This window comes from Lipotes vexillifer, unplaced genomic scaffold, assembly GCF_000442215.2.
Source record: "Lipotes vexillifer unplaced genomic scaffold, Lipotes_vexillifer_v1.1 scaffold1693, whole genome shotgun sequence".
NCBI classification, from domain to species: domain Eukaryota; kingdom Metazoa; phylum Chordata; class Mammalia; order Artiodactyla; family Lipotidae; genus Lipotes; species Lipotes vexillifer.
The window spans coordinates 627,367-646,479 of record NW_006782186.1 but is presented as its reverse complement, the minus strand read 5'-3'; the positions used below and the strand labels follow the sequence as shown (position 1 = coordinate 646,479).

Below are 19,113 nucleotides of genomic sequence, written 5' to 3'. Positions count from 1 at the left end.
GCGTACGGCAAAAAAAAAAAAAAAAAAATCTCCCTCAAATAATCCCTTGCTCTTGCCATACCAGAAGCATCATTCCAAAATAGAAGGAGCCTGGATACCTGAGTCACCACTTAGAAGACAGCTGCCAAGCCAGTATCTGATAAAGAACACCTACATTAAAACAGATAGCTAGTGGGAAGCAGCCGCATAGCACAGGACATCAGCTCTGTGCTTTGTGACCACCTAGAGGGGTGGGATAGGGAGGGTGGGAGGGAGACGCAAGAGGGAAGAGATATGGGGATATATGTATACATATAGCTGATTCACTTTGTTATACAGCAGAAACTAACAAAACATTGTAAAGCAATTATACTCCAATAAAGATGTTAAAAAATAAATTAGAGAATATGTTTAAATGTTAATAAATAAATAAATAAATATTTGTCTGCTTCTGCAAACCACATTATGCCTGCCAATGAAAACTGAAAAGCAAATAAATTAAAGAATTGATTATACTTGTGAAAAGCCTGCTTTCTAGCTATCGTTTGCTGCTCAAGAACTGGGAGACTTTAGATTTAAGTCTAAATTTCCTTACTTCTTAATAAATACTTATAATTATTATTGGAAAAAAGAACACCTACATTGAACTTAGTGTTTAAGAAATTTATTATGTCAAGTCACTGAGTGACTTGTGGTATTTGTTATAGTAGCTAGTGTTACTCGTTCAGATTAATACAATTGTTTTAAAAAGATGCAATGGTTAGAATCAAAAATAAGAATGAAATAAAACTATGTAAAAATGGCGGAATTGGGGCTTCCCTGGTGGCGCAGTGGTTCAGAGTCCGCCTGTCGATGCAGGGGACGCAGGTTCGTGCCCTGGTCTGGGAATATCCCACATGCCGCAGAGCGGCTGGGCCCGTGAGCCATGGCCGCTGGGCCTGCGCGTCCGGAGCCTGTGCTCCGCAAAGGGAGAGGCCACAACAGTGAGAGGCCCACGTACCGCAAAAAAAAAAAAAAAAAAAAAAAAAATGGCGGAATTTACAGTCCTTTTTTTTTTTACCCTTCGAAATACTCTAATGCCATTGGTATATGAAGGGGGGGGTTCTACTCTATATAATTTCTGATTAAATTTTTAAATTAGCATATACTGGTATTGAAATTAAAAAAAGAAAAAAGTTGTTAAACAACTACTGCTTTAATGACAATTTTTAAAAGTAATTAAAACCAAAAACATAAAATGTCATTTGAATTTTTCATCTTTGCCATAGGACAGAATTCAAATAAGTCCTTAGTACCTCTTTTTAAAATAACGCCATCTGGGACTTCCCTGGTGATCCAGTGGTTAAGACTCCGTGCTTCTAATGCAGGGGGCACGGGTTCGATCCCTGATCGGGGAATTAAGATCCCACATGCCGTGCAGTGCGGGCAAAAAAAAGAAAAAAATTAAAATAATGCCACCTTTTATTAATATAAATAGACCTTTACTCACATGTTACCAAGTGTTATCACCTTATCTCAGTTGATCCTCATAAAAATCTGTCTTGCCTGACTTCTTAAGACCTCATTATCTCCACTTTACAAATGGGAAAAGTGAGGCTAGAAAAGCCATGATCTCTGTCCAAAAAACACATAAATAGCATATAGCTATTTTAGTGTATAGTATACACTTATATACTAGCTGAAATAGCTAGCACTAGTATCAATGTAGTTTCAATCCTAATCCAATATTCCTGTCCTTATACCATGCTTCCTCTCTTACAGCAACCAACACAGGTCAACTGATTATACCAAAGTGCCTTTCATCCAATATGTATTCAAAAGATGCTTGTGATTTTGACTCAAATATCTGATGTACTCTTAGAATTATCACTTATGGAAGAATCCACATTTCAATGTGGAACTGAATTCAAAGAAACCATGCCATTCTTCTAAAAATGACCCCATATACACAAAGTAGTACAGATATGAGAAGATATGAACTAGGTCTAAATTTTACCATAATACTGAAGGAATCAATTATATTTTAAAGAAAAGCAAATTAGTGCTGGATACTGGACTCAAATAACCTATTTTATTTTATTTTTTTTAAAGATTTTTTTGATGTGGACCATTTACAAAGTCTTTATTGAATCTGGTACAATATTGTTTCCATTTTATGTTTTGGTTTTTTGGCCGCGAAGCATGTGGGATCTTAGCTCCCCCACCAGCAATCGAACCCACACCCCCCTGCATTGGAAGGCAAAGTCTTAACTACTGGACTGCCAGGGAAGTCCCTCAAATAACCTTTTTATTATAAATTTAAAAAAAATTTTTTAAGTTTTAGTTATTTTATTTATTTATTTATTTTTTGGTTGAGCCAGGTCTTAGTTGTGGCTTGCCAGCTCCTTGGTTGTGGCATGCGAACTCTTAGTTATGGCATGCATGTGGGATCTAGTTCCCTGACCAGGGATCAAACCTGGGCCCCCTGCATTGGGAACACGGAGTCTTATCCACTGCGCCACCAGGGAAGTCCCATCAAATAGCCTATTTTAAATGACAGCTACTGGAATACAGATATTAAACGTCAACATTCATAAAGGAATGATAAATTTATCTATGTAAGTCTCAGTTATCTGAAAGAACTATCCAAAAGACATGTTTCTTCAATATGTATAACAACTGCTCATGAAATATTTTCAGACAGCATGACAACTTAGCTTTCTAATAAGCAATACTAGCAAGAGGTACCGCGAATCATTTGTGTTACAAAAGAATAAAAATGAGATGCAACGATCTGTGGGTGGCAAGTCCAGATTCCCTTACCTTTATATACCTTTTCAGTGTTACACAAGTGAAGTGTGAAGTAGGTATCTAGGAGTTGATGGCCATTCCTATTAACAATGTTCCGGGCAGCAATGTTCCGAAGATGTCTAAGACGTCGCTGAAAAATAATCACAAAAAAAGAGGAGTATTCAGCTTTTTCCTCCTATAAAGCTTTCTGAAAGTTACAATTCAAACATAAAATAGAGTAAGTTGTCCCAGTCGTTTATCTGTTGAGCCAGCAACCTTAACCCAGTCTCTTATTTATGCCTCAGCATCTCTTCTGTCAAATAGGAACTATTCCTGCCCTATATCATTTACAAGGTTGTTGGGAGCATGATATAACAGATATGAAACATTCTTGAAAAGCATAAATGTTATATCAATGCTATATACCTGTAGAATAGTGTTAGTATTTCCTAGAACATAAACTAAGTATAATAGTAATTTGCTTTTTTCCCTTCGGAAGGATGCTGGTAGACATGCAAAGTCCACCTCATACCAACAGAAAATCAGCCATTATTACATACATACACCTCTGTTGCTAGCTCAGTCTGACACAGATCATCTATTACAACCAGGAAAAGAAGCCAAAGGCAAAAAATAAAAGCAATAACTCACTGTTCACTCCATCCAGCCAGTAACCCAACTGTTGCCAGCTTAAATTCTCATTTGACCAGCAGTTAACCAGCCCCTATTTCCTAATCAGGCCTCCTTCCCAACAATTTCTCCAACTAGGACGCATGAATTACTTGGAGTCACTAGTGTTGGAAAGGCAAAGCTCCATAAGCAACAGCAGAAATCAACAAAAATATAAGATAACTTAAGGCATAGCCAAATCATCTCATATCAAAAGGAGAAAAAGTTGGCAATGCTGAAGTCTAAGCACAACAGATTCATTCTCAAAAGCTAGTTCCCTGTGTCAGATCATTATTTTCAGAGACTTAAAAATAGAAACCATGGGCTCAGTTTTAAATATGCTTTAAGCTCTCCCTTCAGGCTGAAAGCCCACTTTGCTAAGTCCATCTTTAATTACATGTGCAGTCAGCCAGAAAAGTTCAGTTCTTCCCTTCCACGCACATACCAACCCAATCCTTTCTCCCAATCTAGAGATTAAGATTCTTTGACAGAGAATGTTATTGTCTAATAAATTTGGTTAATACTCAAAGTACGAAAAGCCCCAAATGTACTTACAAAAAGTTCCTAGGGCTTACTCTAAAAGACTTATATTTCTACAATCTGCCAAAGGTTTCCATTTCACACCCTGGATTACAGCAACTATTTCCTTCTACTATATATTTTTCATCAACCTTCTCAGTCAAGGTTTTAAATTGACAGGAACTATTAATTGCCTATACACAACAATCACATCTATTCTGCCATAAGATTCCAAACTTGGTCCTCTATTCAAAAACCTGAAAACATTACCCAAAGCCTCCAGCATAAAGTACAAACTTCCCATTATTCCTTTCAAAGCCTTGTGCAATCCGACCTCTCCATAACCTATCCTTACTGGCCACTAGATCTTCCACATACCCAGCCCCTTAGTCACACGTGACTGCTTAAGGTTCCATGAAAAAGATCATGCATGGTCCTAGCTCCATGCTTTTGCTAATGCTAGCCCCTTAATCTAGAATACTACTCTCTTTAAGGAAATCCATTTATGCTTCAAAGTTAAGGAGAGAAGATTCCTCCTTCCTTATTCTCTAACTGAACTGTTTCTTTTTAATGCAATTAAAAAGAAACACTGGGAGGTTAAACCAGAAACGCAGAAAAATTACTACCTGTGGGGGTGAGAACAGGTTGGAGGGAATAGAGATAAAAGCAAGACTTCCCTGATACTTGTTTATGTGGTTTTAACTTCTGTACCATAAGAATGATTTACATAATCAAAAAATAAAGTTAAAGAAATAAGAAAAAGTTTAAATCAACTAAACCTAGTCCAAAATATAATAGCAATACCAAAAATTACCACCAGCCTTACCACCAGCTATATCACCCACCTTTGCCCAAAATATTACCCTATGATCCAAGGAAATATTAAAGAAATCAAGGTGACCTAAAGGATCCTCTCTGGTTCTCAGTTCCCCAGAACATCTGTACTTGACCAAAACAATGTATAATTATACCTAATATGGAATTATGGATAGTTCCAGATACTTGTCAATCTTCCCCAACTAGACTATAAGTTCTATAAAGGAGAGACTTTATTTACTGTTGTATCTCCAGCATCTAGATGAGTACCTAGCAAATAGCAGGAACACAATAAATGGTTTTTGACTGAATTAATATATGTCCAGTGAATTAATCCAGTCAAGAAGGTCTTGGTATGACCTAGGCCTTGCAATGAACCTGAGTGGCCTTGAACGCTTAGTGGATTCTGACACCCACCCACGAGATGGTGGGAGAATAGAGAGCACTTCAAACCTAAGAATGGACCTCAGAACTGAAAGGGGGCTCAAATCTTAGCAGTGCTTCTGGACTACAGCAAATCCTCAGCACTCATCTACCTTTAACTGCTCCAGGGTATACAATCTAGCGGTAGTTCGTGGCCTGGTGGCACCATCTAGCATAAATACACTGCTTTAGAACTTGTCTAAACAGAAATTAAATATCAGACTATCTCTTCAATGGCCCATCTAAAGATAGTTAAATTCAAATCTGTCTTATGCTCTAAACTGGCTCAATTATCTTAGAAAAGTAAAAATACTGAGTAATTAAAATTTACACAGACTTTGGAATTACTCTTTAAGATAACATTCCATGCAGCTTCTTCACCAGCCAATCTCCTTATACTTTCTCAAAGCTCTAAGCTTTCACAGTTATAAAAAGCTCTTTGTGTATCTTTCTACAGCAGTAGCTTTAGGCATCCAAGTTGTGCTCTAAAAACACCTATCTCCAAAACTAAAGCTGAATAGATTTTTAATTTTTAAGTTGGAATTAACATGGCTTTAATGTCTTTGAAACACTGCCTATAAAACATTCTATATAAAGGTTAAAAACGTTCACTAACAAATAAAATTAAATCTTCTTACTCAGCTTTGATTTGGAGGACTGACAGTTGTAGCTAGAGCACAACTCCATCTGCAATGTTGGCAGTGGGTAGAAGACCGTAGGATCCTAAATTCCTTAACTTTTTTCTTTTACCAATCTCTCAAGTATAAATTCTAAAACAAGACTTAACTGCCATATGTTGTAGATCTGAAACATTTGCTTAAGTAAAAAAGTAAGCGTTACTCATTAGTATGATTGTAAACTGGTGCCTCTGAAGAATCTAAAATGGTTGGTTTTTCTTGTTAACAGTACTAATGCTCTTAGAAAATTGCTTTAAAACATAACAGTAGATTAAATAATTTTTTTGCTTTGTTTTTATTTATTTTGTTTTGTTTTGTCCTGCCCAGCACCTATTTGGTTTAAGAAACAAACAAACAAAAAAAGCCAAACAAGCAAACAAACAAAAAACCCCTCAGATATTCCTTTGTAGAACCACTCTCCTCTGCTATCAATCTATATAATACTTCCTGTAGAATTAACTCCACCTCCAACTCCAAGGAGGGTCGCGTGACTCAGATCAGGCCAATCAGCACATTCCATCCCCCTGCCCATAACACATGATTAGGATCCTAGAAAACCCAGAAATTACATTGTTGAGAGGTTTATTTTCCCCCTACTGGCCCAGAACCTGGAAAGGACATGGGACTAGAGACGCTGGCAGTCATCTTTACACCACAGTGAAATGAAAACAGCAAGTAAGACAGCAGAGTCCAGAGATGTGGAGCAAGACAGAGGTAAGGGATTAAGAGATACAAACTACTATGCATAAAATAGACAAGCAACAAGGATACAGTGTAGAGCACAGGGAATTATAGCTATTATAGCTATTAATGGAGTATAATCTGTAAAAATACTGAATCACTACGCTGTACACCTGAAATTAATATTGTAAATCAACTATACTTCAATTAAAAAATAAAAGTAAAAAAGTCCTGGCAACAGAATTTGTCTCTGGATCAAACCATACCTAAAATGAGAACTACTGTATAATGACATACCCAGTCCCTATAAAACTATCAAAGATTACAACTAGAGAGAAGACTTACATTGTAACTGTTTATCAAGAATTTATCCCGGGGCCTCCCTGGTGGCGCAGTGGTTAAGAATCCGCCTGCCAATGCAGGGGACACGGGTTTGATCCCTGATCCGGGAAGATCCCACATGCCGCAGAGCAACTAAGCCCATGCGCCACAACTACTGAGCCTGCGCTCTAGAGTCTGCGAGCCACAACTATTGAGCCCACGCGCTGCAACTACTGAAGCCCGAGCACCTAGAGACCATGCTCCACAACAAGAGAAGCCACCGCAATGAGAAGCCCACGCACCACAACAAAGAGTAGCCCCCGCTCGCCTCAACTAGAGAAAGCCCACGTGCAGCAAGGAAGACCCAACACAGCCAAAAATAAAATACATTTTAAAAATTAATTAATTTTAAAAAAAGAATTTATCCCATTAACAGGTTAGCAGATGAAGAGAACATTCTAATTTAGAGGCAAAGTACAAAGAAATGTTTTATTTTGTTAAACATCTCCATATTTTAGAAAATGGTAATTTCTGGCGGGTCACTCCATTTTTGTTGATATAATTTTGAACCTTAACCTTGGTGACGGCAAGTCAAAACACACCCCAGAACTAAAAGAAAACCAAAGCAATTTTCAGTAGTAAGATGCGCCATTGGTGTTCTATGTTCCTCCTAAATATTAGCACCTTTCCCTGGCTGGTATCTAAAACTTTCTGGTTTCTGAGGTATAATAATGACCAAAGAGAAATGTGGTGTCCTTGATCTTGTTCCTCGTCACTGCTGGAGAGTGACTCAGGGAGGCTGATGGCCAACAGAAGGAGGAAGAAATGGCTATCATGCACCCTCCTTCCCTGCACCCCTTGCTTAAAAAACAAGAGTAACTGTGTTTCTTAAATATAATGACTCCACAAATCCCCACCATCACCAAACTAAGCTATAATCCCACGCACCTTTTATGACTCCCAAGACCATGGTGACATATCTTCTAAACAAATTTTGAGTCTAATTTGCTTAGTCTACAAGAGCGATTACAAATCAATAATATAATCAATAATCTATAGTCCAACAGAAAAGGGGGCAAAGGATACAAAAAGGCAGCCACCGAAAAAGAAATGGAAATGGTCAATAACCATATGAAAAGACGTATAATCCCACTCATAAAGATATGCACACCAAAACAAATATTCCAGCTTGTGCAGACTGTATTTTCCAAAGAATGGCCGCACCAATACATCGCATCCCACGTGCTCTCTTACAATGTGATGCTGCCACTCCTCCTTGACGAAGTGGCGTTTATGTTCCCTCTCCCTTAAATGAGGGCAGGCCTGTGACTATGGCAGAAACAATGCCATGTGACTTCTGAAGCTAAATCATAAAATTACCTGGTCCTCTTTACAGGATGCTCTTCCTCAGCATCCAGTCACCCCACTGTGAGGATGCCCAGCAGCCAAGTGGAGAAGACTTTGCAGGTGTTCTCCTCAGCCCCAGCTGAGAGATCCCAGCTACAACCAGACACGCAAGTGACCATTTCAGTACCCAGCCTTTGAGACGCCAGAAATGACATCAAGTAAAGCACAGACAAGTTGTTCCCACCAAGCCCGAACCAAACTGCATATTCATGAGCAAAATAAACGATGATGTTTTAAGCCACTGAATTTTTTGTTTGTTACTCAACAATAGAAAACAAAGAGATCTGATTAACCAAACCATTTTAGTCTCTGTCAGGGTTGATGCTAGTAAGGAAAATAATGTTGGGGAAAATATAAAATGGTCCATTTTGGAAGGACAGTGATTTAGCAACAATTACCAAATTTTAAACTGCACATAATATTTGACCAAGAAATTCCACAAATCACAAAAATGTGTGCAAATATGGGCTATAAAAGCAAAAACTGAATAACCACTCAAACTGTGGTATATTCACACAATGGAAAATTGCATAACCCTTACAAAAACAAAGTGCTAATATGAAATACAAACAAAAGAACAAGAAATTTTAAATGTCCACATAAATAAATACTACTATATACCCTGAAGGATGTAGATCGTGGGTTGTTCTAAAAGGAGCAGAAAGTAAATATTTCAAGATTTTCAGGGTGCATCCTGTCTCCGCAAATTCTTTGGGTTTTTGTTTGTCGGTAATCCTTTAACGATGTCAAAACCTTTCTTATTTCATCAGTTGTTATAAAAAACCAGTGACCGTTGGCCACAGTTTGCTGACCCCTAATGTAGATACTCACTGAGTTATGAGAAGTTTTAAAGTAGCATTTGATTTTGAAATGCAGTCAAACTTGTTCTGAATACCGTTCCCCTTTCCTATTTCCAGTTCATTTTTTTTTTTTTCAGGTCAGGCATTTATTCTCAGCCTGGGGCCAGGCTAACTGGCATGGAAGAATTAAGGCCCAGGTTAAGTCAGATTACTGCTACTTTGGTACACTTTTTTGAGGGACAACAAAAGCAAACCTGGGAGAAAATTAGTTTTCCACATTTCCATGGAAGGTAAAAATGCTGAATTACCAAATCAAGAATTTAAGCTTGATAAATTAGGTCAATCTTTTTAAAAAATATAAAAGCCCCTTCTATATTATAGCAGTTTCAATCACCTAACTATTTTTTCTAATCTCTTGATCCCAGCTGAAAGACTCACTGTGAAAACTTTTGAAGAACACAGAAATGCTTTAAAACTAGATGCTGCTGGATAGAAAGCAGATGGTGCCAACACCCAATGTTACAGATTTAAACAAACCAACCACCAACTCTGATCTCTCATAAAAACTTTATAGCTCCTGTTCCTAACTGAGAACTTTCTCTGACACAAATTACACAACCTTGGAACCAAAGCGCTTATTTTGACATTAACTCTCCTCTCACTCAAGTTCAAATAAGTCCTAGAATTTAATTCAGTCATTTACTATGCACTAACAGGCTTCTCCACAAGAAAAGACAAAATTATCTATGTCTCTGAACTTCCTACATTTCTTATACATTTTGGCTCCGGGTTTTTTTGTTTTTGAGGTTTTTTTTTTAATCTCTACCCTATTCACCCCAATCTTGGTAGGAAGTCCAAACTTGCCCTTTTTCTCCCATGTTTCCTCTGGGTAGTGCTGCTCTAAGAAACAGGCCTTTGTAGTGACAGATCCAGTATTGTTCTCCATGTATGTCTCTCTCATCCTCCCTCTCTCATTCCCCTTTCTTCTATTTTACTTGCTGTTATTTCCTTTACAGACTATGCTAGGAACTGTGGGGATACAAACATGGCATTCCCTAGTTTCAGAGTATGTAATCTTTCTAAAGAACCGCAGTTTGGGCACATGAAAAAGCCAGTTTGAGGTAAAAGTATCCAACATATACTTTCAAAGACCGCTTAATTAAAGAACTGTTATTTTAGAAATGTAAGACAGAAGACAGAATTACACAGGATGACCTGGAGGATAAAAAGTGCAAGACAGAAGACAGCTTCAATGGTCCAAGTGTTAAAAGTAGTATCGTGCCTGTAATTTGCTTCAAAATAATTGGGGTGAGGGAGGGAGGACAAGTATTGTTAGTTAGGTATATAGATAAAATAAGATCTACCATGAGGTGATAGTTATTGATAGTTATTACCAATAACAGGTAACAGGTACCTGGGAGTTTATTACATCCCGCCCTGTATGTATGCATTTCAATACACATTTATATATAAAATATACATTATATTTCTTTATTCATTGAAATTTCCATAATAAAAAAGGTTTTAAAGTAATATCAATAAGAACAGAAAGAAAGGATAAGACTATATGGGAGCACAAAGACAAAAATGGGCTTAATGGGGAGACTAACCAGATAACGGATATGGTTGAGGACAAAGAGAAGACTGATAAAAGAATTAAAGGACCTCTAGAAATATAAGAACTAATCAATAAAGGTGTTAGGGCAATAGAGTAGCCATCAGGAAAGGGAAGGGGAAGGAAAGAAAAGAAATATGTATATATACAAGAAACATATCCTATACCTTATAGCAAATCCCAGATGGTTTAAAAATATTCAAATGTAAATAATTAAAGCATAAAAGTATCAAAAGAAACCATGAAGAATTATTTTATAACCTCAAAGGTCTAAGAATGACATAAAACTCTGAAGCTATAAAAAGAAAGAAAAAAAATCAATAAAATTTACTATATAAAATGTTTTTAAATTATGCATGACAAAAACTAGCATATATAAAATCAAAGGAAAAAAACCTAACAAAAAGATTTTAATTCATATAACAAAGACAATTTCACTAAAACATAAAGAGTTCATATGGGAATTCCCTGGTGGTCCGTGGTTAGGATTCGGCGCTTTCACTGCCAGGAGCCCAGGTTCAATCCCTTGTCGGGGAACTAAGATCCCGCAAGCCATGAGGCGCAGCCAAAAATAAAATAAAGAGTTCATAGAACAAAAAGTCCAACCACCCAACAGAAAAACCGACAAAGAATATTAACAGATTAATTCACAGAAAATACAAATAGCACTTAAACAAGAAAAGATTCTCAACCTCACTCATAAGAGAAATGCAACTTAAAACTACACGAGAATTGGCACAGATCACAAAGTCTGATAACATATTCAGAGGCAGGCAGTGGCAAAACAGACACTTCCCTGAAAAAAGTATAATTGGTAAAACCTCTAAGATGGCAATGTGGCAATACCTACCACAATTACAAATGCATAGATTCTTTGACCCAGAAATTCCACTTCTGCATTTATGTTAACCTTTGAATTGTGATCCACATGAATATAGTACCTATCTTTTAAAATAAAACTAAATTTACATATTTAAAAAAACAGAGATGGCAACCAACCCTTAAGCCCAGGTATCTGTGATAGTCATTACCCGAAGCAGTGTGACATAGTGGTAAGAGAGTCAATAATCCTGAATTCAAGGGTGGTTCTAACCACTCACTAGTGGGCAAACCACTTAGTCTCTCTGAGCCTGTTTTCCTTTCCATAAAACAGAGATATTTCCTGCATGCTGACCTCTGTGGGTTATTTTAAGGATCAAATGAAATAATGGACATAAAAGCTCTCTGAAAAACTGTAAAGTATTTTACAAATATAAAGTATTAACAGAAATAGGGATGTCAAGAAAGGGATGTGGTTAGTGTAAAATGACGAATTGGTTTAGGCATTTCTAATCTGAAGTAAAGAGACAGATTTAGAATTCATCTATCTAAATAGAGGTAATAAAGTCACAAGAGTATAACAGATCTCCAAAGGACAAACATTCAATAAATAGAATTATAGAATTACAGAACTGAAAAGGATCTTGAAAGTCATCTAAGCCTTTGCTACTCAGTATCACCTGGGAACCTGTTGGAAATGCAGATTCTCAGGTCCCACTACAGACCTTACTCAATCAGAATCTACATTTTAACAAGATCCCCAGGTAATCTGTATGTACATTTTGAGTTTAATAAGCACTAGTCTAAGCCATTTTACTCATTTTTTAGATAATAAAATTGAGGTCCTAAGTAAATGGACCTACCCATGTTTACACTGTTAGTAAGCAGCAAAATCAAGGTTTGCACCCAGGCCTGATCTCCTAGGCTATGTGTACATGTGTGCATGTACACCATGTATTTGCTTCCCAGATACCCTGTTTCAAAACCTTTGAGACATCTTCGCCTGGCAGATGTCCCACGCCCCTACTCCCATTTCTAATCAGCCACCCAGCCCATCAATTCTTTCTTCACAGTTACCTCTGGCATGTTTCTTCCTTTCCACACTCTTCATTCATTTCCCTAAAGCTATTGTTGTTTATACTGTAAAAACCAGCTTTCTTCTCTTATACACATATCAACTTCCTCTTCTGCAAACAAGAGCTCACAAATAGTAATCTCTATACAATTCCTTAAACAAGTACAAGCCATTATGCATTTGGCTGCTTGCGGGGGTGGGGATAGGGGGGCCCCCGTTAAGCCGCATGGCATTGCTGGATCTTAGTTTCCCGACCAAGGATTGAATCCGTGCCCCCTGCAGTGGAAGCACAGAGTCCTAACCACTGGACCGCCAGGATATTCCCCATTATGCATTAAATGTTAACATACTGATTTCAGAGAGACTCTATTTTTAAAACCTACCAAGATTAGCAAAATTAGAATCTTTGTGTCTTCATTTCCATTACTTCTTTCCCATTACTGCCCCCCTCCTCTTTGCCCCAGAACTAACCCAGGTTGCCTTTATCTAATAAGGTCCTCCCACTACAATCAAGCTTTACTAAATAAATCCAAAGGCCCTAAATCTACTTTCCAGTACCATCTTCAAACCCAAATCTGTCTCAATAAGCTCGCAACATTCACAAACATCCTCATGTCTTCATAATTCTCTCCTATACATTGTACCCTAACAAACCAAAGTATTTCAACATCTCTGGAGTACCCATGATGTGCCAGGAACTACACAATGAAATGGGAAGACTAAATACCTCTGACTACCTCTCCTACATAAATTCAATAAAATTAAGAGCCCTGGTCTCTGCCCCATTTCCACATCTGCACCAAGAAGTTTTGACTTTTTTAAGAGCCAATAATATGGGACTTTTATAGATGCTCAGCCACGAAAGAAAGAGATGAAGAGGCAGATTAAGCCACCCACGACATGAGGACTAACTCCTGTGCGACAGCCAGTACACTGCAGCACTAGGGTAAACAGTTCCAGAGACTCCCAGCTACAAACTGAGTTCAATTAAATCAACCTGAGAAAAAACAAAGGGCATGTGCTTCAGAACAAAATCAGATTGTGAGCTATTTATTCCAGTTATACCAAACATTGGTTTTGTGTTGTGGTATAAACTTAGCCAACCTAGGTTTGAGTCCCAGCTCTGCTATTTCCCTTGAGTATGTAACTAATCTCTCTAACCTTCAGACACCTCATCTGTAAAATGGAGCTAATAACAGCTTCTACCTCACAGAAGTGCAATGAATCAAGAGTAAAGGGAAGAACTGCAAAGCACTTATACACAGTGCTAGCGCATAAGGTAGTTCCATAATGTAACAATTATTACCCTACAGGTTGCCTCAGCTTTTAGTGGTCAGTTTACCTGTAGGTTCAAAATCTATCCACCTAACCCGAGCTATACACGTTTGTGAAGGTAGAGACAAAGGTGAAATTGGAAAACTGTGCTTTAAATCCAAGAAGCAAACAGACTAAGATAGTGGGAAAAGCTCCAAATTTAGAACCAAAATAGCTGGGTATTCATTGTTCTTTTCTGGGCCTTGATTCTCTCACCTGTTAAGTGGGGGAGATGGTTCTAACTACTGTGGCTAAAAATACTATGAGAATGGTTTTAAAGATATTAGCTACTAAAAACACAAGGCAGCATGACAAAAGATAAAAGGGTAAGAGTGGAAAATTCATTCATGAATAATTTTTAAAGGATATTTCTGCAGTAGTGTGTGAAAATGAGCCATGAATCTTGACTGGAGGAAAATATGACAGCAAATGGTAATCACAAAGTTGGACTAAAATGAGTATCTACAATTAAGCAGACAAATGTCAAATCATTCCTCATGACCCAACTCAGAATCTCCACTTTTGAGACATCCTTCCTGACCACCCTGCCCCATCCACTACCCTAAACCAAGATGATAATTTCTCCCCTCTGTGCCATGACTATGCTATATACATGCCACCATCACAGTACTTACCACAATCATGCTCACAATCATGCTTTATCAACTATGTTTATATGGCTGTGTACCCTCAAAAGAGGGGTGAGCCTTAAATAAAGAAACCAAGTTTCATTCCTCTTTTTACCCATAGCACTTAGCACCTGACACAAAGTAGATACTCAGTAAGTGTTTGATGGATGAACCAGTGAGTAAACCATGGACAAGATTAGATATTTCACAGTGCCATAAGACAGTAGCCTTATGTATATGTTATATTTAACATACACATTAAAGTTATATTTTATATATACCTCTTAATAGCACTTCTATTTTGTCACCACTCTTGGCCTTTCTGTAGCCTCCAGTGACTAAACTCCTTAAGAACCAAAACCATCTATTTATCCCAAGCGCAGCCACACGGATATTCAATAAATGTTTGCTGAAGGAATAAAGGAATGATGAATGAATGAATATCTCACACTGCCTCACAGCTTAGGCCTCAGTCTCCCCTTATTTAGAAACTTCATCAGCAGCCTTCTCCCCACCACCTTCTCAATGACTCTTCTCACCATCAATCTCTCCTCAAAACTATCCTCCTACTCTCACAGTACAATGCCAAGGGCAGACTGATAAATGTGGAGGGAGTGTTAAGAGCTCGGAAATCATAATTTTACCACAATGATAGCCAAGATTACCTCAGACAAAAATCATCAATGGGGACTTCCCTCGTAGTCCAGTGGCTCAGACTCCACACTCCCAATGCAGGGGCCCAGGTTCATCCCTGGTTGGGGAACTAGATCCCACACGCCGCAACTAAGTGTTCGTATGATGCAACTAAAGATCCCGTGTGCCACAACGAAGATCCGGCGCAGCCAAATAAATAATTTTAAAAAAAATCATCAATGGATGATAAATCTGGGGCGGGGGCGCGGCGGGGGAAGCAGGATATATTCATGATCTCAAAGACTGTTTATTAGTTAGTTTCAAGGGCAGACACACACATACAGAGTTATATAGTTGAGAAATCAGATAATATCTTGACCGAGTGACCAAAATAAACATCACCAGTAAGGGACAAATGGACATCATGTGCCTCCAGAAGTGATACCCTATGAAGGACGCATCACCACACATGAAATTCCAATTGAAGGGACTTCCCTGGTGGTCCGGTGGTTAAGACTCCAAGCTTCCAATGCAGGGGGTGTGGGTTCAACCCCTGGTTGGGGAACTAAGATCCCACGTGCCACGCAGCATGGCCAAAAAAATGAAAAAAAAGAAAAAGAAATTCCAATTGCGAGAATGCATAATCTGAACCTAATCATGAGGAAACATCAGGTAAACAGAAAATGAAGAATAGTCTATTTTAAAAAGGGAGGAAGGAGTCTATCTGTATAATGACACTGACCTTAAAAAAAGAGACAAAGAAAAGCTGCAGAAATGTTCTACCTTAAAGAAGAGATAAAACCACTAAATGCAATACCTGACTCTAGAATGGATCACGAACTGGAGAAAGAAATGTTCTATAAAGGACATTATGGGATCAACTGACAGATTATGAACCACAGATTAGATAAAAGCATTATATCAATGTTAATTTACTGAAACTGATAACTATACTGCAGATATAAAAGAGAACATACTTCTTCTAGGAAATACATACTCAAGTATTTAAGGATAAAAGGTCAGGATGTATGTAACTTAACTTCAAATGATTCACACACACAAAAAACTTATCTATATCTGTATAGACCTAGGAAGAGATAGCTTGCAAATGACAAGGCAAATGGAATGTTAACAATAGATGACTCTGGGTAAAGGGTATAAAGGTATTCTTGTACAAGTTTTATTTTTGCAATTTTTCAATAAGCTTGTAATTCTTTCTAAACAAAAAGTTTAAAAAAGAAAAGAAAAACAAGTATAAAAGGTATAGAGATTGAGAAGGAAGAAATAAAACTGTCTTTGTTCAAAAGATGACATGATCATCTATGTAGAAAATCTGAGAAAATCAACCACAAACTCCTGTAACTAAGCAATTATTGCAAGGTTGCAGGGTACGAGGTAAATTTACAAAAGCCAATTGCTTTCCTATATAACAGCAATGAACAAAGGGAATTTGCATTTAAAAACATAATATCGTTTACATTATACTCCCCCAAAATGAAATACTTAGGTATAAATATGAACAAGATCTACATGAGGAAAACTATACAACTCTAATGAAAGATATCAAAGAAGAACTAAATAAATGGGGAAAGTCCATATTCATGGATAGGAAGATGCAATACTGTTAAGATGTCAATTCTTTCCAACTTAATCTATAGATTCCTAGTGCAATAGTGCAATCCCTATCAAAATTCCAGCAAGCTATTCTGTGGATACTGACAAACGGAATAAACAAGTAAATCAAAGGAACAGAACAGAGAGCACAGAAACTTATACCACATAAGTATAGTCAACTGATCTTTGACAGAGGAGCAAAGGCAATACTACACACCTATTAAAATAGCCAAAATCCAGGGGCTTCCCTGGTGGCGCAGTGGTTGAGAGTCCGCCTGCCGATGCAGGGGACATGGGTTCGAGCCCTGGTCTGGGAAGATCCCACATGCCACGGAGCAGCTAGGCCCGTGAGCCACAACTACTGAGCCTGCGCGTCTGGAGCCTGTGCTCCGCAACGGGAGAGGCCGCGATAGTGAGAGGCCCGCGCACCGCGATGAAGAGTGGCCCCCACTTGCCACAACTAGAGAAAGCCCTCGCACAGAAACGAAGACCCAACACAGCACAAATAAATAAATAAAAATAAAATTAAAATTAAAAAAAATAATAATAATAAAAAAAAATAAAATAGAATAGCCAAAATCCAGAATACTGACAACACCAAATGCTAACAAGGATGTGGAGCAATTTTCATTCACTCCTGGTGGGGAGGAAGTTGTAGATGTAGCGCAAGGTGTAGGTGTAGATCGAAGATAGTCCTTCAACAAATGGTGCTGGAACAACTGGACCTCCACACACAAAAAAATAATCTAGACACAAACCTTACCCTTTCACAAAAACCAACTCAAAATGGACCACAGACCTAAATGTAAAAATGCGAAACTATAAAATTCATAGAAGAAATCTAGGTGACCTTGGGAATGGCAACTACTTTTTAGATACAACAGCAAACACACTCTCCATGAAAGAAATAATTGATAAACTAGACTTCATTAAAATTTAAAACTTCTGTTCTCTGAAAGACAATGTCAAGAGAATGAGAAAACAAGCCATGGGGGAAAATATATGCAAAAAACACATCTGACAAAGGACTGTTACCTAAAATATACAAAGAACTCTTAACTCAACAGTAGAAAAACAAAACAACCTGATTGAAAAATGGGCCAAAGACCTTAACAGACACCTCACCAAATAAGATATACAGACAGCAAATAAGCATATGAAAAGATGTTCCACATCATTTTTCATTAGGGAAATGCAAACTAAAACAAACAAGATACCACTACACACCTATTAAAATAGCCAAAATCCAGAATACTGACCACACCGAATGCTAACAAGGATGTGGAACAATTTTCCTCCATGGCTAGTGGGGAGGGAGTTGGTGTAGGTGTAGCGCAGGGATTTTTAGGGCAGTGACACTACTCTGCGTGATACTATATTGGTGAACACATGTCATTATACATATGTTCAAAACCACAGAATGTATAACACCAAGAGTAAACCCTAATGTAAACTGTGAACTTTGGCTGATGATGATGTGTCAATGTAGTTCATCAACTGTAACAAACGTATGACTGTGGCGTGGGGTGCTGCTAATGGGGGAGGCTATGTACGTACAGGGGCAGAAAGTACTTGGAAAATCTCTGTACTTTCTGCTCAATTTTGCTATGAACTTAAAATTGCTCTAAAAAATAAAGTCTATTAAAAAAGAAAGACAGTCCTCCCCTCTACCTCCAGGATAATGTCCAAATTCCAAACCATGGCACACATGGCCATCCATAATCTAATCCCAAACTATACCTCTCCAGCTCGTTTGTTTCCACCATCCTCCTCCAAGATCCTTAAACTCCAGCCTCACATAATTATCTGCCATTCGCTTTTACACCTGCTTACCTTTTTGCTCAAGCTGGTCCCTCTGCTAGAATGCTTTTCCTTCTCTTTCCCACCTCAGCATTTAGTTCAAACCATCTCTTATATTACACTAAAATGGTCTGCTGACATAGCTGCCTTAACCATTAGATTATAAATCCCTCCAGGGCAAGGACAGTGCCTTATTTATCGTATCCTCAGAGCCTCACAAACTGCAGCAGCAGTAGTGGTAACGATAGTAGCAAGAGCAGACATTTAGTGAGCATTGAGCAGTTACTACGTACCAAGCACCTTTTTAGGCAAATTTATGACCCACATAATTCTTTCAACAACCCTACAGGGTAGGTGCTATTATGCCCATTTGATCTGAGCCTCCCTGAGACATAGGGAGATTAAGTAACTTCCAGACTGCCAACTAGGAAATAACGGAACCAGGATTTGAACCCAAGCATCAGGCTCTAGAAAACATATTCTTCACCACTGTGGTATACATGGTAGAAATGCAAAAAAAAAAAAAAAAAAAAAAAAAAAAAAAAAAAAAAAA

The 19,113-nt window shown here is 37.9% G+C and overlaps 1 protein-coding gene across 2 annotated transcripts in view; it reads right to left on the bottom strand.

Annotated features, from left to right (window-relative positions):
• Positions 1 to 19,113, bottom strand: part of UVRAG (UV radiation resistance associated) — a 315,389-nt gene that overhangs the window by 286,456 nt on the left and 9,820 nt on the right. Inside the window, exons 1-3 of one of the 2 annotated variants that reach the window (XM_007455037.1) lie at positions 11,423 to 11,447; positions 9,606 to 9,608; positions 2,782 to 2,899 (exon numbers count right to left, since the gene is read on the bottom strand). In XM_007455037.1, the coding sequence (XP_007455099.1) occupies positions 2,782 to 2,899; positions 9,606 to 9,608; positions 11,423 to 11,437 (136 nt within the window). In that variant the 5' untranslated portion in view covers positions 11,438 to 11,447. Of the gene's footprint in view, positions 1 to 2,781; positions 2,900 to 9,605; positions 9,609 to 11,422; positions 11,448 to 19,113 lie in introns of those variants that run through there. The other variant, XM_007455036.1, reaches the window with a different exon arrangement.